We start from the raw sequence: 24,046 nt of genomic DNA, 5'->3' as shown, positions 1-24,046 counted from the left end.
AATGAGCCGGAAGCAAAAGTATGGGCATGGTCAATATATATAGAATCATCCTCTTTGGAAGGCATGTAAACATTTCGTATTGCAGCAAAATAGTTTTTAGTTCTTGTTTTCACCCATTTTACCTGAAAAGGCTTTCTACTTATGCTCGATGGGCCACAGATTCTCAATTATGCGTGGCTTGTTTCTGCTGAGGGAGTTCACTGTGGATTTTAGAATTGCTATAATTTTGTAGACATGTTGGAAAAATATCATGAGGTTATACTATAAGAAAAGAAGTACTGTGTCTAAGAATGTTTTACGGTGTTGGAAGATCAAGAAATACTGTATGCTGGAGGAGTCCTCCTCCTATCTTATCAGTTTAACCTTGGGTGCTGAAAAAGGCCTCCTATCTATGCTATTTCTATCTTCTGTATGAACTTTGAGTTACTGAACAAAGAAGTCATATTATGATATTAACTACATTGTACTCATCTAACAAAGATAGTGATAGGAGCGAATGTCTCATAACCTTGTGGGTCTAATGGTTTTTTAGCAGAAAGCATAAATAGCAGAAGTATAATTTTAGAGCTCAGACAACCCTGTGTGATGTTTTGTGATATGTTGCGCAGACTTGTATCCTTGCTGCAAGATTAAAGTTTTGTTAACTGACTCCAGTGACCCTGGGCCTCATTGGGATAATTTTCTTAACAATATACCATCTTACTTTCTTCTTAAAATTGTACATGTCCAGATCTGGTTTTAATTTGAATTCATTCTTCCCCATATGTTCCCTCAGATAGCTTGTGTGTGACTCGAGCCCAAAGGATTATCGTCCCACTGCCATCAAGCTTCATTGGAGAGGTATTATATTCTTGAAATTCTGATGCCTTGTTCATCCAAACATGTTTTCATATAGAAGGGTTGACTTCATCCATTACAGAAGAAACGGATTGCATCCTGAATGTGTCAGGATTGGGTAGCTGTTCATTTGTAAACTTTTAATGCTGAATTTTATGCTGAGGAAACAGAAAGTCTTTTCTTTTGATGCCTCTTCATGTGTGGGCAGGTGTCCTTGCACAGCAGACTAAAGCAGACACCCCAAGTCTCCCGGAAGTTCCGGGAGTCTCCCTGATATTGATACAGTAGTTAAAGCAATACTATGTAACATTTCTACCTTAAAATAACAGCTTGAAAAAAATTGTGCGGATAGAATGAGTTTTAATATTACGATTGGCCTGTCTCCTATGCCCTTCGGGGGTCTGAGTTGGAAAAACTGCGCTATGTAACTTTGCTGGACCGGCCCGGGAGCTGAGCGGAAGTACTTCGACTTGCTTTCTGGCACACCTACCGCAAAAACAAATAGACCCCTCTCACACTCCCAGGTGCATTTGATTACTCTTACCTTCTCGGTCGACATAGCTTGCACCTTCTGACTCCTCGCCGGTTCGTCAACAAACGTGAACGCGAAAGAGTGTTGTATTTACGACAGTGTAACCGTTCATTACCTCCAAGCCTGTAGGGGGAGCTCCATAATGGGCTTTCTGAGAAGTTACATTGTATTGCTTTAATCACGGATGCCCGCGAGTCGGATAAAATATCCCGGATTTTAGACTATTCGAGGGAGTTTTTTTTTTTCAATGCGAGTGAGAGCGTGCAGGCAATACAATAACTTGTGCACCATGCACGTTTCGACTGCGCAGGCACAAGAGAGAGAGAGGGGTGTGGGGACAGGTTGCTTGTGAAACCTGTGCGTATCTGTCCAAAGCGATGCTCTGTTCAACGAGCGTTGAAGGCGACTGCTTGTCAGAGGGCGCGCTGATTGGTTTAGTCAGCAAAATAAGCCAATAACGTTCGATGTGGGAATGCTTCGATTTAATCTCTGACAGTCACCTAAGTTACCACTCAAAACTGTGCATCCTGCGAAATGGCAGAGGGTGAATCAGAGGTGTGACCAGAATGGCATGTGTGGGTGGGCAGTTAGCTCATCTGGGGGGGCAGAAAACAATACCTGAAAAAATCGGTGGAAACCCACTACTACAACTTCAAGCATAATAATGATAATAATAAAAATAATAATAATAGTAATAATTCAATTCGGTAATGAAAATATGGTCACACTAGCATAAATCATGACCGTCAATTTTGTTAACAGTGTGGAATTTTTTTATGAAGTTTTTTTTTTTGTAAAGAAATGTAGAACAGCCAACTCCAGCTTTTTATTACCTTCATTAAGTCTACATTTCAGATCATTATATACAACAAAAACATCCGAAAATGTGAAAATCGCCTATTTTTTTTCAGCAGCAAGGGGTTAAGGTTACGGGGGGGGGAACACGATAACAAAAAAATAAATAAAGCTATAAACTTTGCAGATATATGCTCTTTTTTAAATCACCACCTGCATTTATTCTATCAATACAAGACACAAACAGAGATAATAAATTGTGGCCTTTTTTCTGGCCAGTTTTCTTTGGATGGACAGGGCATTTCTCAGGGGGGCAGGACTTGTTCCTGGGGGGCAGTGCCCCCTCCCAGCCCCCCCGTAGCCACGCCCCTGGGGTGAATCCTCGAGTAAAAAACGAAAATATAAGACTCATTTTACAGCAGAATATACCAAAGTATATCCATGTCTAGTGAAGGTGAAGAATGATGACACCGTGGCGAGGTGCACTGTATGCAGTAGTGACTTCAGTATTGCCCACGGCGGACTTAATGACTGTAAAAACATGTGGAGGTAAGCTAAGTTGAACGCGCCATCATCTGCATTTTATTTCTGTAGGTTAAATGCTGTTATACAATAAAGCAAAACATATCAAAGACTTATTTGAAGTATCAATACACATTTAATTACTAAATTATGTAGGCCTATATCTAACTAGCCAGCTACAGTATCTAACTATCTATATCCAGCCTGTCTAAGCCTTTTAAAAAATCCCCAATTTAATTTGTTGATAAATACGCAAAATAAATTAAGTATAAATTAATTAAAGCAAATATGTGTGTTTGTTTAGGGGGGGGGCGGGGTGTCTGCTAAAGTCAACTAAATCTTCCTTAAAATATCTTAAAACAGGGGCTTTTGCCATCCTGCAAGCAGTTCTCTCAAAGAGTTTTCTGGTTTCTAATTTGTTCGAGATTCAAAATTTCATATGGGTAAAAAGACCTTTTATCTACCGCTCTGCCTAACCATTTCACCCACATCTTGCATGAGTGACCAGCTTGGCAACTTGTTTAAGATGTCCGGCTTGTGGTGGTGTTCTCTGCAGTGTCATGAAAGAGTAGAGGAAGAAGGTGGCACTTCTGAAGACTGGTCCTTTGGAGTTTCCTGTAAAAGAAAGTCAGTCACACCACACCACACCAGCACAATAAGACACGAGGCAAGTTGTCTACCTGTAAGCAGTTTTTTTGTGGAATGAATTTGGCATGAAACTGGTCAAATAAAAGGCCAAGCAGCGGCATATGTGGTGCCTTCTCTCATGAATGTGCTTGGCATAACAGCTCCATCGTTCTTATTTCTCACTTCTTGACCCTATATCTGTGTCACTTCATGTACTCACACTCTGTGTCTCTGTGTCAGCCTTTCTCAAGGTTACTTTAGTTCACTGGGAGTGTCTTATTTTACCACGTGGTTCTGATGCAAGGTTACAGAGTGTCACAGCACGCTCAGCTGCAGGGATGGCGTGATGTAGCGTATCAAACACCCCCTTGGAATAAATCAATATAAAAAAATATATATATTTTTTAAATATCCTGATACAGGCTTTGCGCCACAGCAAATTAACCCTAATTTATCTATTCATTTGTTTCTTTTGTCTCCTAAATTTCAAACAAATGAGACTGAATGTGCAAATTATAGCTTCTGGTATCTTCTTGTGGATTTCAGATACCAATGTAAATGCACCCGTGGCTGTTTGGAAATAAACCCGGGACCCGCTTGAAGCTTTATTGTCAAATGTCCAGAATAAACATGTCATCCCCAATAACCTTGGCGTCCGTCCGACCTTATAATGTCAGCGTGGGTGTCTTCCATTGCGTAGCGGCCAACTAGGTGAAGTGGAAAATCCACCAGCACGAAGGATGCTTCGATAGGCTGCCTGGGTCCGTTTCTTCAGTCAGCACGGGTCGTTTTTTTCCGGCGAAATCTGCACAGTGAGACTCGCAGGACATATCCCCTGCCCGGCTCCCCTGCTGTGGTCCGTCTCAGATATATCGTCGGCCCCCTCTACACCCCCCCCTCCTTAATCTCTCAGATTGTCGGCGACTTGCTGCAGTCGATGCTGCAGTTCTGAGCCGCTCCTGCGCCGGGACACCTGACTCAATGAGAAAGACATGCTCGCATTCGTTTTGGTCTCTGGGTCGCTCTGGATTATTTTAGGTGAGTTTGAGACGTCTCTTTTGTCATTTTTCATTCATTTTTTTTTTTTTTTGTCATGGTTTTAGCTTAGCCGGAGCTGGAGCTAAAGGCGGTTGCACCTGCCTCACGCATTATGTGTCATCCGCTACCGGCTTTTTGGTTTCTCAAAGGCGGCGGCGGCGTTTCTGGTCTAACCGAAGCTACTTTAGGTTTATTCATGATACACTGCTGCTGCTGGCACTTTGTCCGCAGCCCAAATGACGCCGGTGACACGTCTTTTTCCTCAGACAACACGTGTTTGGACACATTGTTAGTTCAAGCCTCAACATCACAGTGTGCTGCTTGGATTTCGACTTATAAACTCCTTAGACGAGCGGTGCAAAATGGAGGAGGGCTTTCAGGTTGGCTTTGGCTACCTCTAATCAGGTGAACCGGCTGCCATGCGCCTGAATCCATGCGGAGATCCCGGAGACGTGGGACTGAATGAGACTCGTCAAGGATAGCTTTTCACGGTGAAATCCAGCTTTCAAACTATGGTTTATTCTTATTATGAAGCAGATGGGATAAACGTGTGCATTGAAGGCCTGCCAGCTGCTAAGGTCGTGTGACATTGTGCGTAGAAACCGGACACACGTCACTAACCACCCCCCCCCTCCTCCTTAGCTCTAGTCTCATATCATTGAAAACCCACTGATCTACTGCAGTGTGTCTGCCCCTGAACGAGCAGGAAGCACCTCTCATTGTTTTGTTTAAACTGAAACGTGTGATTTCGCCTGGAAGCCGGTTGTGAAAGGCAGCATTTCGCTTGTGATGCCCTCCGCCATGCCTCTGTGATGGAGGGAGGGAGGATGAGGAAGGATGAGGAAGGCTGACGCTCTTCTAAAGAGCGCAGCTGATTGGACGGAGCTGTCCAGGAGCTACGGGTGCTGAAATCCTGCGGCCTACCGGCAAACCGGAGAGCCCGGCATGCTCTTGCTTTGGAGCCGACACCACCCCCACCCCAGTTTACACAAACCGATTTGTAGGGTCTTTAAAGCTGAGCAGGGACAAGACTAGTTGTTGACCTCCAGCTCAGTTTATATATAAATGATCCTTTCAAGCTGTTTTTTCTTCAAGTGTGGAAGCGTAACAAGGCGCTAAATATGATGACGGGGGATTATGTGCCTGTTTTAGTGGTAATTCCTCCGCCACAGAGTATGATTTTAGCAACAGCTGCACTGCATGGTTGCTAAGTGACCAACATCCAGTAACAGCTGTCAGTTTTGCTCGTATATTGATATCAAGATTTGCTGGTATACGGTTGCAGTTGGTACACAACGCAACTGATGAGAGCAAATTCCTGTAACGCTGAATCGTTTAGTTGAAATTAAGAGAGGCCACTGGAGAGGATCCATGATGTCTTCCACCTGTCATTACATCCCAACACTCTGCTGCTCCCAGTATCAATAATGTATTGTAAACCTATTCTTTTTCCTACTTTAATATTTAATTAAAGGTAAGAGGTAGCTTTACCACACCCTTTCTTTTTTTTTCCAGGAAACAACCAGTGATGTTTGAGTGCTCACACATAACTTCCGTCTTTACAGACCGCATGATCTTTTTTTGTTAAATATTTAGGAAGGTAGTTTTATTGGATCTGAATCTGAAAGAAGGAAGTGGTTAGGTTGTTGATGTATTTGAATTCTAAATCTGCAAAGATAAAAGATACTTTATGTGACTGCATGTATTTGTCAGCAGTCTTTTCACCAACATAATAAATGTCTGTGACTGTGCACCTGGGCGGAATGTGAGGACTAATGATGCAAATGTAGCTGTAGAGACGGAGGCCAATTCTTATAGATCTGCATGTCAACAACTTTATTTGGAATTTGGTAACAATTATATGTATGAATGAGAATTGCACTCTACAGATATGACTCAATATAACCTAGTGTCAATTTGATTATTTGATTTTGGCCAGTCAGGATGTTCTCAGAGCCATATGGCAGTTCTCTTTCTGAGAGCCGTATTGCTGTTTCAGCACACTGTGCTCACTCTTCCTCATTTTGTGGGATGCCATAAGTGCTGAACTAGGTCTGCTTGGCTATCTCAGTATACAATGCTGTACCTTCTTGGTTTGAGCTTACAGCCATTCCTTGTGAATTAAGACTTTTAATATCCGTGGGTTTGTGATTACAGAAGTTGAAATATGACCAGTGCCCAAAGAAAACCAAGCTTTACTTCCTCATTTGACAACGAGGAAGTGAAACAGGTTTTTTTTGCATGTGTAGTTGAAGTGTTAGCTGCAGATTTGACTATTTAAAGTATTTAAAAATCACACAAAAATTTTGAATGAAAATTTTTGATATTTAATGTAAAGAATACATTTTCTTTTTTAGGGATGCTGAAAATAATCTTGTGGCCCATAAGATGTTCTAACCCCCATACTGAGATTTTATAACCATCTTTCCCTCTACTTTGTTAGTCAAATGAAACTGAGCACAACTTAAATTAATGTGGGCCTATGTGATTTGTTTAAACCTTTCCACATCAACAGTGCGAGCATTGAAGTTAATTTGTATATATGTACATGCACATGCATTTGTATTCTCTGTCACTATAAGCCTGTGCGTTTGTCCGTGTATCATGTTTATGTAGTGAGGGAGGGTACGCCTGTGTGTTCAGTGACAGAGGCAGAGAGTAGTGGTGGTGAAGGGAGGGAGGGAGGGAGGAGTGGGTGTGGTGAGAGTGTGCAACGTCTGTTGAGCTCAGGGTGGTGTGATACGGAAGCCAGCCAGGCTCAAACTAGGCTAAAACGCATCTCGCTACCCTCCTCTTGCTTGCCTCAGCTTAATCTAGCTGGTGCCAGAGGGAAGGTAATCACTAGTTTGCACAGAGCAATGTGATATCCGCCCGATGCCCCTTGACACAGCACACACACACACATGCACATGCACACCTACACAGACACACATCACGCCTCACCGGCTGCCGGACGTGTTTGTAAGTGCTGCTGCCTAGAAAACATCTGCTTTAACCTTTCTGCACTGCAGTTGCAGTTTAGATCTCTGGCTTGCTTAGCTTCTTCTGGTTTACTTACTCTGAATGTCTCTTTATCTCTCATTGCATATACAGTAGCAGTCCGTCCTCAGTTTATACCAAATATTTCCTTTTCTGCAGCTAGGGTCTTTAGTTGTTCTTATTTTGTGATAAACTGCAGTTACCTGTGGTGCAGCATCTCATTGTGGGTTGGTGGTTGTTTCGAGTGCACAGGATGTTACTGTGTCTGCATGATTATGTTATTGGGACAGTGACAGGAAAAAGTTGCGGTCTGAGACCTTTTGTGCTGTCTAAGTAGAGGAATGGCAGTGAGAGATAACGGCTGTTTGAAGAGCTGCTGTGTGGGACTGATTAAATAGTGATGGCTAAAAATAAAAAGCTGGAGCCCAAAGAGCAATGGGCTGCCCTGATGCAAGTGAAGCTACAAAACAAAGGAAAATGATTATAATAAAAGTAGAGTAGGTTGTCTTTTGATAAATAATATATTGAATGCTGTAGAGAGGTTACTACTGGCCATCTGCCTCTCTGCTAATAGGCTGTAATCTGCACGCTGGACTCTAATCATTGGTGACGGCCCTCGGATGGGCCGATGGGGCGGGATTTAAGGACGAAAGGTTGGGTTTCCTTTACTTTAAGTTTTAAAAGATGCAGGAACTGGGTTTGGGCCATTCACAAGCCCTCACCGTTGCATAGCTTGCAGTTTCATGCTGCAGTAAAATCCTTGGTTTGTGGAATCTTCCTCGTAGAGAAAGAAAAAAACATCCAGGTGATTCGATGAGGAGCTGCTGCTTTAATCAAGCCTCGTTGTAGAATCTTAGAGTTGAGATTTTTTTCATGTGTAGTGTTTATGTTTTCACCTTAATGGTGGTATGTTCCTCCAACCTTCTAAAAGTTCCCCACTAAGCAAATATTCAGAGCTGTCCTACACGAGTCCATTGTGGAAGTGTTTCTGTGACGTGTATGGGTGTTTGAAGACAAAGTGGCTCTCTACCGAGTTCTGGATCATTGATAGAGTCGATTCAACACAGATTTTCCTTTGTCCATGAAATTCATGGTCAAGTTGAATCTTTCGGTTTTGCCTTGTCAGTCATAATTCATACACTGTAGATGCATTTCTAAAATTCCCTGGACTTTTGGGTGCATATTAACATCTGTAAATGTTTCAGTTACTCGTGCTGATCTGTGGTGCAGCTGAACTATTAAACCTGGACCTCTACAAGGCATTCTCACTGCTGCGGCCCATTCCTATACCCACTAGGATGTATGAAAAGTTCAAATGTTTATTTTCTTTATCCATCTGTTCATGCACAGCATGTCCACTAAATGTTTTGTAATGGATATGATACAGTCTGTATTTAACTGTGCACATCTGTTAGACTTTCCAGCCAAATGTACAGTGTTCCCTTAACTTCGCGCCAAGCTACTCAAGATGTCCAAGACATTCCTTGAAATTTTCTTTAATTGTCATTTGCTTCATTTCAGCTCAGATACATTACATTACGGTCATTTTGCAGACGCTTTTATCCAAAGCGACTTACAATAAGTGCGTTCTACATCGGTAGGCAAAAGAACTTCAGGTCACAAGAAATCACAAGTGCATTTCCTTCCAAAACCAAACAGCTAAGAGCATAACTAGTGCTACAGTAAGTGCAATAAGTCAGGTACCTAGACAGATGGGAAGACAATTTAGAAAACAAAGACAATTTAGGAAACAAATAAGTGCGTAAGGGACTAGAACGAAGCAGGTGATGTCCTAAGAGGGCGGATCAGGGTAGTGTTTCCTGAAGAGATGGGTTTTCAGCCTGCGGGGAAAGATGGGCAGCGACTCAGCTGTCCTGACATCAGTTGGGAGACCGTTCCACCATCCGGGTGCCAGAACAGAGGAAAGCCGTGACCGTGTCAATCGTGCGCAGGGACCCCTGAGTGACAGAGCGAAGTGGTCGGGGGGGGGGGGGGGGGGGGGGGGGGGTAGGGCTCGACCATAGCCTGGAGGTATGAAGGGGCTGTTCCTTCCACTGCCCTGTAGGCCAGCACCAGAGTCTTAAAATGGGGCTTAACATTAGGCTGATTTCTGTCTAAACAGAAGATAACTATCTTAGATTACATATCTAGCTTAGCTCATATTGAGCTTGTCCCTCTTTTGTTTTTCAAAACGCAAAAGGCAGGTAACAGATGTTCTGATTAAATAAATATATCAAGAAAAATCCCAGGACATTATGGAGAAATAGTAATAATTTGATTTAAACTGTCAGTGAAAAGCTGTACAGAGTTATATTCACAGTCATTCTGCAAGGTGAAAGATTTTTCGTGGCATTTGTACAACTTGGCAAGAAGGAGAAACTAAAGTCAAAGTCCACTTGTTAAGTTAAAATGTCAGCGGTGAAAAAGCAGTTTATCTGCTTACCCTCCCATTCATCAATGCATACAAGTTCCTGGAATGCATCTTTGCATGGTATAAGTGGGTCAGCTGCAGTAGGTCTGTGCTTATAGTAGCAAGCTTATTTTTGTTAGCTGACATTTGATTCAGGTTCTGTAAGAAATGGTTGTTCGACAGTCATGTACACCCTCTTGTACCCTCATGTCATTTCTAAGGTTTTGTGTATCAAGATATAATCACAAAACAGTCTGGGCCTTACCACATCTTGTTATGAGGTAAATACAACCTGGGATGATAAACAACATATAATGTATTGCATCGCGTCATTAGTTGTTGAACAAAAACTAAGCCAAAATGCAGAAGCATTGTGCAAAAATCGGGCCACCTTTCCACAAGTTTCCCCAAAATTAAGAATAAGATAAAGAGAAAATAATCATTCCAACACCTAAAAATTGAAGACTTTTGTAGAATTAAAGGGGAAGTTCATTTTTTTTAAACCTGGACCTTATTTCTGGCATAAAATACATTCATCTACTCATCGATAACATTTTGGTGAAAGTCGGCGTCCTTCGTATTGCTATTCAGATCGCACGAGATCAGCGTATATGCATACAACGGGAGAGAACGGGGCAAAGACGATACAGCCTCTAAATAAGGAATTATCTGTCTTTATTGTCTACTGGGATGACGTAGATATTGCGTATGTCCAAATTGCCATGTTGCACAAAACTAGCAGTAGCAAACCCGGCGAGCGGTGATGACGTCATCCTGGTAGACGCGTGTGTAGAAAGCCCCCGATAGCACCCCCTGATGACAACAACATGGCTGCTCTGAACTAACAGTGCAATAGAACGCATTCATTCATTCGTCTTAAACTATTGGTGAAATAAAGACAGATAATGCCTCATTTAGAGGCTGTATTGTTCTCTCCCGTTAAATGGATATATGCGGATCTCGAGTAATCTAAATAGCGTCCGAAGGACGCCGACTTTCACCAAAATGTTATCGATGAGTAGATGAACGTATTTTATGCCAGAAATAAGGTCCAGGTTTAAAAAAACGAACTTCCCCTTTAAGTGCTTATGGTAGCAAAGGGCCTTTACTTATGTGAATTGATTCCATTTGATTAAAATGTTTGTCCAGTTTAGCTAACCATGGTACAGGTCTTTCCTTCAGTCGTTGGTTTCCAACGCCTTAAGTCTTTCCTCTTCCACTGACTCAGACACTCTCCCATCAACTCCATCACTCTTTCATCACTTACTGTCTGACTAAAGTTTATGTTGAAGGTGTGTACACTCGGTCTGATCTGCTTCCAAGCTCATTGCACCTATAGTATACCAAGCCCCTGCATGCATCACTGACTCAGTGGCCACAGTCAACTAGAGGAGCCTCTGTCCACTCACATGACGAGCAGAAGGCTGAGTATGTGTGTGTGACTCTTGTCAGGATTTAGTTCACCTGCTTGGCCCAGCAGCACCTCTATTCAGCTTTTCTCTGTGACACTGGAGAATGGATGGATGAGTTCCCATGCTGATGAAGGTCATTGCTGTTGCTGAAGGGGATGCCGCTGGCCTGCTGTTCCTTTGTCACTCCAGCTGAAGCAACAGTCTTTGTAGATAACAGCTGGAATGGACTAAAAAATGTGTGTGGACGGGCTTGTTTGGATGCGTGTGCATCCCAGTGGTATGTTATCAAGGTTATTATGAGACAGAGAGCTGGACACCAAGCAGAGCTTCAGGCTAGGTGGAGACACCACTCTGTTTATGCAAAGTAATCAGGCAAATTTAGCCATACAGCCGCATCTCAACTAGTAAAATATATATTCACACTTTCCCTGTTGAAAGCTCTTCTTGAGAAAGTGGCAGGTCATCCTGTTCTGACAAAGACAAACACATTTTTGTATGTGAATATACAGCAGATGTGGCTGAACTTTCATCTATAACATGACAGTATGTTGAAAATCCGCCTTGTTTTAAAAATAATAATACATTTTATTTAAAAAAGCGCCTTTCTTAACACTCAAGGATACTTTAAAACATTAGAAACACAATAAATAGAATAACACACGTTTAAAAAGAACAATGAGGCTGGAGGGAGAATGCAGCTTGGAACAGATGGGTTTTTAGTTTTGATTTGAAGGGGGGTAAAGAGTCAATGTCGCAGATGTCTGGTGTGAGTGAGTTCCAGAGTTGGGGAGCAGAGCGACCGAAAGCTCTGCTCCTCATGGTGCTGAGACGGTTTTACACATGCTTGTTCTCAGCTAGATCAGAAAAGTGGAGGAAAGCATATCTTAAAAGAGACTTTTAAGTCTGACAGGCTTTTCATCCTGTTTCATCCCCATTTTAAGGAAGCTAATTTTCAAGACAGTTTCCTGCATCAGTGCAGCCAACTGTTGAACTTTTTATGAGTCATCAGTGTTTGTTGTTTCTTTACCGTCAGTCAATCAGAAGTAAACAGATGAGAGCAGAAAAACGAGGGCCAGAAATAACAATGGGCAGTTAGATGTTCGGCTCCCTCCTGGGGACCAATTAGGGGTCTGGGTAGGTTGCGAGTCTCCTGTGGCTGTCAGGCTATTTCAGGGTAGGAGAAGATGTGGTGCGCTGGCATTTCTGTACCAAGGAATTTTCAGATTTGCTTAACCCAGCAGGCTCCACATAAGAGTTTGGTTCTTCATAAACAAAAAAAAAATGGGTATCCAAAAAATTATCTGTATATAAGGACGACGTACAGACGTAGTATCACAGTAGCCCACAGGAGCTGACAGGTTGAATCCTCCATAAGTCAGTGTTTTGAAAAGATGGTCAGAAACTGGTTTTGTTACAAAAACAAAATGTAATTTGCATAAGATTACACATGATTTTACATGATAAAAAAACGGACTCTTTGACGGACCCTAGAAAATGTATATTGCTTACAGTGTGTGACATAATTTGACACGTTTGTGTGTCTTGACTCGATTACATTTGCACAATAGGGCAAGGTAATACACTCAAAATGAAAAATAACTGAAACATATCTGTCGGTCATTGTCAGGTCCTCCCACTCTAACAAAACTTTAAAATAGTTTGTCAAGACCCGCCGTTTTACTTTTGTTTGTTTGTTTGTTTTTTTCCCCCCTAAATTAATCCATGTGAACCTATTTTAGTTTACTCCAATAATAAACTTTTGAACTTGTAAATGAACATGATACAAACTCTTTAATTAGATTATAAGATAATTAAATAATTTTGTCTGGTTTTAAGTAGATATTAGCTATTGTCTCATGAATTTCTCTACAAATATTTTTTTATTTTGATTCTAAGATGCACAGTAAATAATAAAAATTATGACAATGATAAGATGATAAGTTAATAAAATAATGGTCAACAATACTGAAAATTATTCCTCTCTGTGGCTCAATCCCGAAATTAAAATAGGTAAACGCACTGTCATTTGGAAAAAGTGGGTAGAAAATGGAATCCATACAATTGGTGACCTTTTCAGTGAGGGTATATTAAATCATTTGCTGAGCTTGCTCAGGAGTATAATCTGCAAGAGAAGGGTGACTTCTGGAAGTACTTACAGATTAGACACTGCATATTGAAAAGAAATGTGACAAAAGAAGAAGACAATGCAATTTTGGATTTTCTGTGATTGCCAGTTAATCATAGGGCTTCAGTGTTTTACAATAAAACAGTTTGTTTGACCAGTAGCTCATGTGAAAGCTTAAGACTGATCTGGCTAAGAGAACTTGAATGCGATATAGACCAAGACACTTGGGAACAAATCTTGGCCGATAATGGGAAATATATCAAAGAAGTAAGGTGTAAATTTATTCAGTATAAAATTCTACATAGGTTCTACTGGACCCCATGCAGACTTTTTACAATAGGATTAATAAATAGTAATGTCTGCTGGAAGTGTAAAAAAGAAACTGGTACTTTTCTACATCTTATATGGGAGTGTGCTTTGGTTAAACCATTCTGGGGAAAAATACTTAAATTTCTAGAGACATGGATAGATGTAGCTCTCCCATTATGTCCTCGTCTATGTCTTCTTGGAGACAAAACAACAATACCCCAGCTCACAAAAGAGGTACACTCAGTGTTGATGGTTGGGCTAACCTCAGCTGCTAGAATTATACTTAGACACTGGAAGGCACCCGAAGACCCTACATTCCAGGAATGGAAAGTGTTAATGACTGAAACTGTATCATATGAGGTTATGCTGACTAGATTAAGAGGCAAAGGGCAGGTGGTGTTAAACAATTGGGATTTCTTTTAAGTGTACCTGACTTCACAGTAGTGGCTTTATTATAAGGCTGCCAGGAATGTGAACATTACAGTTTTTTACCTCGGTTCCCTAATATTTGTATGTCAAGATACGTATGCGTATTAGACACATATACTTCATATTCTGTTACCCTTTTTTTTTTTTTTTTTTTTTTCCTTCTTCATCATCGAGGAGCACCTCTTATTTCTACTTTAACTGTCTGACCGTGTTTTGTAAGCTGTTCTTTCCTGCATATTGTACCATGTAAGCCTTGTACCGTATTTGTTTGTGTGTTTAAATAAAAAAACTTTAATGACAAAAAAAATAAAAATACTGAAAATTCTCATAACAAAACATAAATCAGTGTCAGATTCATAAAGAATTAAATTTTGTCTTTGAAAGTGTTATTATTTGTCTTTGTACTACAACATGTGACCCTTGTTCTAGCCATTTGTCTTTGCTCTTTCCAGATTGGGATGGAGTGTGTGTGTGTGTGCACAAGAATGCTTTTTGTAACCAGCTGCACTCTCCTTTATTCCAGTTTACTGCACAGTGGTGTCAGTGGGTAATGGAGTCTTGTTTATATTTAGAGCGTGTCCAGTGATGTTTCTACTTCTGTCTCTCTTTTTAAACACCAGCTAATCCACTGTGGCTCAGTCATCACTGCAGCCAAAACACATTACACAGTGGACACAGTACAGAGAGAAATATTTGTACTTACAAAGTCAGTTGACTATGTGGGCCAATTATTAAATAAAGAAAGGAGGGAAACATCTACTATGGTCAGTCAGTCAATTACAACATTTTTCTGTCCATTCATGACAGCTTGGCTTAGCTTAGCTTCGCCACTGACACTCACATTACATCTGTTCAGATAAATTAGCTGTAATGCAATTGGGAACAATATATGAAAAGTTGGATATCAACATGAATATGGAAACTACAGCCTATAATAAAAGGAATAACATAAAAATGTAGAGCTGGTAACATAACAGTCATGGGATGTGTTATCATGGCCATGTGGACAACGTTTGTTTACTATAGGCGCCGTCTCTTCCTGCTTCAGCGAGATAAGGAGCGTTCTGGATATTTTAAGGTGCTTTTTCACACATGGTGCAATCAGATTCCAAACCAACTCAAGTCAAGAGTTCCATCATGTCAGTTAACTCACTCTGAGCTGAAAACTGACTTGAGGTTGCTCTTGGGTACTGGAATCAAACACACTTTTACTTCAACCAAATGTTTCCTGTTCACTTTAAAAAAAAAAAAACTAAAAAAAAAACTTAGATAATCTTGTTTGATATGTGAGAAAACATTACATTATTATTGATTACAATATAACTGACTCTTTCTTGTATCCAAGCAATGCAGGGTGATTGTTGGAAACTTGAGTATGTAGTATGTTATTTTTTTTTTTTTGATGTTACATAAAGACTAAACACATGCTATGCAATGCATGTAATGAAAGGTGAATGGTTAAAGTGATACTCCGGAGTAGATTCAACCTGGGGTCATTTGAACCGTGATATCCAGCCAAGTAGCCCACCCGAAGTTTTTTCGATATTGGCTGAACATCAGCTGAGTTACTGAGTCATCCCGAATAGCTTAGTACAAGCGCTAACGGACCCTGGCAGTATCTCCAAAATTACCACACTAAAATCACATGCCATGACACCAAACTCCTACAGTAGTACAAATATGGTCTGTACTCACAAAACGATGCATTTGGAAGTTTGAAAATAGTCCAGGAGTTTATTATTATCAACACAAGCCTGATAGCTTTTCTGCTGCTAAAGCTGCGTCGACGTCACTTCCTTGATCTGGGAGCTTCAAAGTAAGATGAGGGTTGATCTACTACTGTAGACAACAAAGCAAGGCTGCTCAATTTCTCCATTGATAAAATAATTTCACAACTCTACAACATAAAAATTCATAAAAAAAAAACACGTAGAATATAGCATTTACTTTGTTGTCTACAGTAGTAGATCAACCCTCATCTCACTTTGAAGCTCCCAGATCAAGGAAGTGATGTCGACGCAGCTTTAACAGCAGAGAAGCTATCAGGCTTGTGTTGATGATAATAAACTCCTGGACTATTTTCAAACTTCCAAATGCATCGTTTTGTGAGTACAAACCATATTTGTACTACTGTAGAAGTTTGGTGTCATGGCATGTGATTTTAGTGTGGTAATTTTGGAGATACTGCCAGGATCCATTAACCCTTGTACGAAGCTATTCGGGATAACTCAGTAACTCAGCTGATGTTCTGCCAATATCGAAAAAACTGCGGGTGGGCTACTTGGCTGGATATCACGGTTCAAATGACCCCAGGTTGAATCTACTCCGGAGTATCACTTTAATGGAAAGGGGACGTTCCTTCGGCTAAGCTAACTCTTCGTAACTCTTTTACAGAGCAGGAGAAGGTGTCTTTCCCAAAAAGTGAAACTATTCCTGTAAGTAAGAAGCTGCTGCTACACCTATGAAATAAATGAACTAGATACTTCATGTCAGTTTGGTTTTAAAGTGTTTTAAAATTGTATTAATAACTTCTGAAAGAGCTAGGCTATTGTTTTTCCTCTGTTTTTGATCCTCTTGCTAAGCTAAAGCTAACTTTGTTGCAGCTAAAAGATTCGAGTGTCATGAAGATACACTTTTTTTTTTCTCAGAAGGGACATAAGCGTATTTTCAGATTTTAGTTACTCTTTTCGAACAAATCGCAAAATCTATATGCAGTGGAATTAAAAACTATAGGTTAACATAGTAAATGCTTTGTAAATATGCCATAGTGTTAAATGGGATAAGTGTCTTTCTTTGCAATAATATGTCTTAATATGCCAGATTAGGTTTCCTAATTGTTCCTTGATTAATGGCATTATGTCTAATAGACTTCAGCTGCATTGAGTGAGCAGCTCTGAGTAACCTACTTAACTGGACATTTAACTGAGTTGACTTGAAATTATAACTTTCCCTGCACTTGAGCTGCTCTAATTCATTACTGGAACTGCAGTAATACAGAAAATGGACATCAGAAAAAGAGGAAATATCTGAGACGAATGCAGTGTGAAATAAAGAGGGAGTCGTGCCCTGCGGTGTTGAAGACGCAGTATTGTTTTCAGTCACATCAGAGGGATGTTGTGGTTTTCTGATCACAGGTAATAGTTTCTGTCCCAACAGAAACTTAACTGAGAGGATTCAGACCTGAGGGATGTTTGATAAAGCAGCGTCAGGGAATTCACCATTGAGTGCCTGAAGGTATTGTGCAATGGACTCAAAGCAATGGAGTTGTTGAGAAATACCTACAGTACACTACAGTATTTCAGTGTGTCTTGTATCAGTGCTGCTTTTACAAATGACAGTGCAGACGCTGACTGCTATTATTACCATCGGCACATTTGCATGTGGGGCTTTTGTGTTGGGCGGAACAATGCAGAAGTGAAACATGGCCATCGGCTGAGAAATGATGTGCATTTCAGAAACATTTTCCCAAGACCATGTTCATAAACGTACAGTTTAACATTACTTTGTTATGGTAAATCACAACATAAAGACTGTCTGATTTATGACATAGCATTCTTCATACGACACAGGCTCATAGCTGTTGTTCTGTGCAGGAAGAAATGCAATTATAAGACAAATATATGATGAATCATATAGCAGGTTTTTCTAAATATGTACCACAATCTTCAAGCAATAAGCAGCAGAAAATTGTGTTTTCCTGTACACCAGTGTGGAAAAGTATTGCAAGTGTAATCATTTCAACAACTTTTGATGAAGCAGAGTCGAAACTTCTCAAACATTGCACTAAGTGCATCTTTTCTGTTAAGATCTGGGTGCATGCTAAGAAAACAATGTTCTTGTTTTTTGTTCATGAGAGCCCCTCAGGAAGGGCCACTGAACTCTTAACCTCAAGTCTCTTAAAAGTCTAAAAGTCTGTTGGCAGCTTATTTTGATCACCTTTTCATGGTATACAGCTCACTTAAAGGTTGTCCTCATTTGGTGTTGATCATCAGAAAGAGACTTGTTTGCTCATTTGTTGTCGTCCTCCTTTAAGTTTTGAAAATTTTGAATGTATTTGTAAATTATTAAAAGGTGTGTATCTGTTTTTTTTTTTTTTTTTTTTTTTGCTGTCGTTCTAGTGCACGTTTGTATCATTCAGGTTCCCCTAAGTGTGAAGAGGGAGGTTTTTATTAAAAAAAACAAGTGATTGAGGAAGTCAGCTCTCCCACGGCCTTATTTTAACACCCTCGCTGCCTGTTAGACCTGTGACTGTGTGTGCGTTTATTTGTGTGTAAAGAAAAGGAAGTGGTTACGATTGGCTGTGAGCTGCAGCAGTCCTCAGTGCTATTCGTCTGATCAGGTGGCGCTGTCTGTGACTCATTTCCCTGGGCAGAATAGGAAGCCCTCCAGTCAGCAGTGCAGTCCACCTCCTTCTGAGCTAAATTATGCAATTTGTGTGTGTCTGTGTGTGTGTGTGAGAGAGAGAGTGAGTGAAGCTGAACCTTAATACGCACCATGTGTTTTGTGCGTGTACTTTTGTCTACTTTGTAGTTCTCACTGCTGTACTATAGATGACCTATGCTGGCAAACTTTAAATGTAAAACTAAGAATGCGTGGGAATACCCTTAACTCATCCTTTTTCCAGATATGAATTTGGGTTGAGGAGCTGTGGGGTCAAATATAATCATAAAACACTTATCAGTCTTAAATTTGTCACGAAAAGAATGACCAACTTGTAGGAGGGCACAGTTTTGTGTCTGTCTGGGGATTGTTTGTATCTGTCGACAAGCCCACTCAACAGAAGTAGAATTTACAAGGACCAAGATTTAGTTTTCAGTGCCCGCAAATGTCAGCAAAGCGTTATTTGTTTCCTACAAATCTTTTAACGTGTAGAGTCACAGACCATTCTTTTGAATTTGACCTCAAATGAACATTTCCTCCTTGTGCTTGCAGTCACTGTGACAACAGTGACTGCACTCTACTGCACTGTTTAAAATGCAGTAGAGATTTATTCATACAGCAAAGTTGTCATTTGTTTTGAGTGTTGTCAGCTTGCAGATTTTAATATATCTAAAAATCAATCCAAAGTTCAGGTTTCCCTCATAGTTCAGCATGAGTGGTTTCCACTCGGACGCAAGATTCCGTTCAACATTATTGATTTGACAAACGAGTCGTTTCATGTCAGATAAAAGACGACAGAGTCACAGTTTCACATGGAAATATTGAAATATTCTTAATGTGGTCAAAAATGCACCACTTGTTTGCACTTGCTTCATCATCATTGTGGTACTGCCTCAGATTACTGTTACAATATTTGCCCGTCAAAATGTTTTTGTTCTTTGAAACTACAATTGAATGCGTGTCCTCTGCCCTGCAGAGCTGAGTTCCACCCTGATGGAGAAGATGCAGGCCCAGGAGATGATGAGTGGCCTGAGGATACCGGAGATGGATGAGCTCGGCCAGTTCTTCCGCTCACTGCCGACGTCAACGCTGGTGGGCATTGGCGCCTTGACCGCCGTGCTGGCGTACTGGTTCGCCACCAGACCTCGTCCAATCAAGCCTCCCTGTAGCCTTCTGCACCAGTCTGAGGAAGTGCCGGTGAGACTGCCATTAACACACATGCATTCTGAAGATACAAAGACATCAAGGAGATGTTGGCTGTCCTATTTTACTTTCCCAACGACAAAGTACCTCCAAACAGGGCTTTCTTGATATCTCCTCATGACACAAAGATACAGCTTTATGAGTTGGAGGGAATGTTTTGTTTTTCAGTTTCTCTGAATCAGACATAGAAGCTGTTTGAAGCATCTGATATCCCCTGATTTTAAAGCACACACACACACGCACACACACACACACACACACACACACACACACACACACACACACACACACACACACACACACACACACACACACACACAGTGACAGTGTTGCTGGAATATTGACTGAGCTTCAGTCAAAGATAGAGCAGTGACAGACCGTTCACTAGAAATGTGGCTACTCATGATAATCAAGTGTCGGTGTCTTTGAATTAAGCTAATTGTAAACTTCACACTAATTTTGGTTCACTGTTGGACTAGCAATTCACCCTCTGCTTTTGTTCATCATCAAATACTGAAAACAAATTGTATCAAAGTGTCTTTTTGTTTTGTGTTTGGAAGACCTTTTAGTTTCTTTGTGTACCCCCTGCTCTGAAACAAATCTGTCAATCTTACGTACGCTTCATCAAAATGTGTGACGCATTACCCATCCAAAGAATTGTTATTCAGTATAAAATCTTTGTGGCGTTTAAAATGACTGCAGTCGTACTTGCACAGTGTTAGTAGTTTCATCACCTGCCAGGCTTCCTAATATTCTCAACCTAAATGGCTAATTTTAGAATGGAATTTTTTTTCTCACCGTTGTTCATCTTTATGAGAACGAATTCCCAGAACTAATCACCCAGAATGCATCAGCGGTGTAAGCACAGGACACAAAGCACAGCTTGGGTCAGCTCGGATATTTCATAGCATTTTTGGAACTGACAAAAGAGATGAATTAATATCTGGAATACTGTAAAAGCTAATTTCTTTTTAACTCTTCCCCCAAGCTTGGCTTTTTGTTCTATACCATTTTATTATGAGTAAGAATTGCATGTAACGCCTCTCAAGTTTGAAGAAAAAGGTGTGACGGGGTTTTGCGTCTTTCTGTTGCGCTTCTCTGTTTCTCAGCTTGAAGATGGAGGTCGAAGATCCATGATGGGTGACCCCTCCAAACTGCTGACTCATTACCACGATGATGCCCGAACCATGTATGAGGTTTTCCAGCGAGGCCTTCACATATCTGGTGGGTTGGATGTGAGGAGGAAAAATAACTCCACACACCGTATAAAAAGCTGAAGCATGCTGACTTTTCAGTCCATTTTGAATCCATTGTCCTTTGTATCCCAAAATGTCCATTTTACAGGCACCTATAAAACATAATACAAATCATTTTACTATAGTGTTCAGGCAGAGGCACATAGAAAAGTCTTTTTTTTTTTTTCTTTAAGCATATTATTGAAGGGAAAGGGGTATAAAATGATCATCTTGTTATTTTAAACAAGATGATACCCTGAGCTCGACTTCAGTCTACTCCCACAGTGCTGCTGACTGTTAACAATACCATTGCTAGTTTTAGCTGAAAAAATATCTTGGCTGTTAAATTGATAAAATACTGTAAATGTTTTTTATTTTACAACCCAGCACATCATTCAATTTTCTATTACACACCCCAGTGTCACATTTCAGCAAAGAGAATGTAGGACATAGAATGCTGAAAACGTGAAGTGAGACGTGTTTGGGCCCCCCAAGTTAGTCTAATCTAGCCTCTATGTAGAGTAAAGCAAAAGGGCCGTGCATGTACAGAATGTAAAGTATTAAACTCATGTGAACAGAGATAGCACACTCTTAACAGTCCTGTAAACTCACTCGTAAAACCTCCTATTATCTCTCTGCTGCTGGAGGTAGGATCAGTCCTCTGGTTACCAAGGTGATAGTCATTTTTGCTAGTGTTACAGCTCATGGCCAGACTTTGAGACTGGCACACAATGCAGACATTTTTCAACACTCCATCTGCACTGGCTCGTGGGCGTGCTTCATTAGGAGTGACTCGTGTACTGCAATTGAATTCGAATGCTTATAAAATGACTGATCAAAGTGGATGTGTAACTAGTTAGCTTGAAGACATCATATAAGCACAAGACAAACATTTGCTCTCGAATGTCTGTTCAATGAGTGTTTGTTGGATTTGATCCATCAAGGGAAACAGAAAAACCTAAGTTAGACCAGATTGTTTTTGCCACCGCTGTCTCCTCACGTTCTTGGTGACACAGAAAGGTGTGGAGGATTCTATTTTCGGCCTTTATGTTTCAGGAGACGCTGTCCCAACTGTTTTCATCCTGAGACGTTTAAATCCTCTGCAAAGGAGAAACTGGAATTAAATAAATGATGGTTTTGTCTTCCTGTGTATTCGACAGGTGATGGGCCTTGCTTAGGCTCTCGGCTCCCTAACCAGCCCTACAAATGGATGTCCTATAAAGAGGTCAGTGAAGCAGAACTCGTCCAAGTGACACCTGTATTTTCTTTATATACTGTTTCTTAAGTCATGTGTGAGACATGTGCTTGCACCAGCACACAAGGATTATAGAGTTCCATCTTTTTTTTTTTTCCTGTCCTGGCATGTTTCTGTCTGCTGTTGTGTACAGAAACGAATCTTTGCCGCTGTGTTGGCCCAAGAATGTAATTTGTCATTCAGTTTTTGAATGAATTGAAATATCCCAACATCTCTTGAGGCAGTTTGAAGTTCCAAAATACCTTCAAGCAAGGAGACAAGTTGATGTGTTTGTGGATTGGAGACGGTGGCTTGAGGGAAATTTTCCTCAGACAAGGTGATACAGGAATTATACCAACATCACCATTCATCAATGATGTCATGCCATTTTACCAGAGAAGAGTGGGTGTGAGTTCTTCACTGTTTTTCCCAGAGCAGCAAGACAAATCTGGGCATGTCTGTGGTCCCATTCAGAAATAAACTTTCTGTAGTGGAACAAATGCACAGTTGATCCAAGATGAAAGATGGAAAATAAGTCACAATTTCCAGTGAAATATAGAACATGTGATGCAACTTCGATATTTTTTTTTTCCTCTTTCACAATCACGGTTACTTTTTTTGCAGTTCAACATTTTCTGTAATAGATGGATTCTCTATGTATTTCTCCAGAGATGTTTGCTAAAATTAGTTAAAATTAGTCACGCCGTCTTTTTTTTTTTTTTTAACATTTCATTGTTGAAACATAATGAGAAATGAAGATATGTATTGAAAATATTCCTGATTCACTTCCACCTGCTTGTGGTTTTCATGGGGATTTTAATTGGTATTCGTTCGAGTTTTGGGAACTTTTAATGTGCACTTTGTGTGGGGTATTCAACTTCCTTGGCAGTTTAGCTCAGCTTTAGTTTTCGCTCTGCTTGGTCGAATCAGCTGTTCCATCTTCTCACTCCACAGGTGACAGCACGGGCCGAGCATCTGGGTTCCGGCCTGCTACACCAGGGTTGCCAGCCCAACCCCAACCAGTTCATTGGCGTGTTTGCTCAGAATAGGCCTGAGGTGACTTTGTCATGTTGCTCCCTTTATTTGTCGTTTGAATGTTGTCTCTTGCTGTTTCTCAGCTTCACTGTTCTATAATAGCCGGCTCTCGTGTTGCTAACATTTTCAACGTTAAATAATAAAATCGTATTGACTTAAAGCTTTATCATTAATTATTATTAATGATGATTATGAATTGTCTGTGGATGTAAAGTAAGAAAACAGCAAGATGGTGTGTACAGAACTTGGATGAATGTATGACGTTTGCTCTGTGTGCGATTGCAGTGGATCATCTCAGAGTTGGCTTGCTACACCTACTCCATGGTGGTGGTTCCCCTTTATGACACACTAGGTGCAGATGCTATACGGTTCATCATTAACACTGGTAAGAACACAAACCTTTAGACAAACCGCTCCTACTAGAGCACAACAGCAGCCATGTAAACACAACACACAATATTATTAAACATGGAAGATAGTTTGATGTGTGTACCTGACTGAAGGGATATTTGATAAAAGCTGTAGCTCCCCTCACTGGTGACTGAGAGCATCTTTATCACCTTGACAAAGTGTTACTTCCTGGATTTAGACTTTAAAGTTCTGATGCTGGTCTATAAAGCTCTGAATGGTCTGACCAAAATACATCAGTGACCTCCTGACCCAGTATGAGCCTTCCAGACCCCTCAGGTCATCTGGATCCGGTCTTCTATCAGTTCCCAGAGTCAGAACCAGACATGGAGGAGCGGCATTCAGCTTCTATGCTCCACATGTCGGGAACAAACTCCCAGAAAGCCTCAGATCAGCTGAAACACTCAGTGTATTTAAGTCCAGGTTGAAGACACACCTATTTTCAGCTGCGTTTCAATAAAGCTCCAAATCTGAAGCTTGAGTTTCAAAACTTAATCACATTTTAACTACTGATTTTATCTATTTTTCTTATTTCT

General features: G+C 40.7%; 1 protein-coding gene across 4 annotated transcripts in view; it reads left to right on the top strand.

Annotated features, from left to right (window-relative positions):
* The first annotated feature begins 4,013 nt into the window (after window positions 1-4,013).
* The window catches only part of acsl6 (acyl-CoA synthetase long chain family member 6), a 39,480-nt gene continuing 19,447 nt past the window's right edge, over window positions 4,014-24,046 (top strand). Inside the window, exons 1-7 of one of the 4 annotated variants that reach the window (XM_075486674.1) lie at window positions 16,413-16,450; window positions 17,172-17,249; window positions 19,372-19,592; window positions 20,708-20,822; window positions 21,994-22,058; window positions 23,022-23,123; window positions 23,388-23,487. In XM_075486674.1, coding sequence (XP_075342789.1) covers window positions 19,389-19,592; window positions 20,708-20,822; window positions 21,994-22,058; window positions 23,022-23,123; window positions 23,388-23,487 — 586 coding nt within the window. In that variant the 5' untranslated portion in view covers window positions 16,413-16,450; window positions 17,172-17,249; window positions 19,372-19,388. Of the gene's footprint in view, window positions 4,352-7,187; window positions 7,313-16,412; window positions 16,451-17,171; window positions 17,250-19,371; window positions 19,593-20,707; window positions 20,823-21,993; window positions 22,059-23,021; window positions 23,124-23,387; window positions 23,488-24,046 lie in introns of those variants that run through there. The other 3 variants (XM_075486673.1, XM_075486675.1, XM_075486676.1) reach the window with 3 other exon arrangements.

Source organism: Odontesthes bonariensis, chromosome 16 (assembly GCF_027942865.1).
Source record: "Odontesthes bonariensis isolate fOdoBon6 chromosome 16, fOdoBon6.hap1, whole genome shotgun sequence".
NCBI lineage: Eukaryota > Metazoa > Chordata > Actinopteri > Atheriniformes > Atherinopsidae > Odontesthes > Odontesthes bonariensis.
This window is presented reverse-complemented; position numbering and strand designations above follow the sequence as displayed.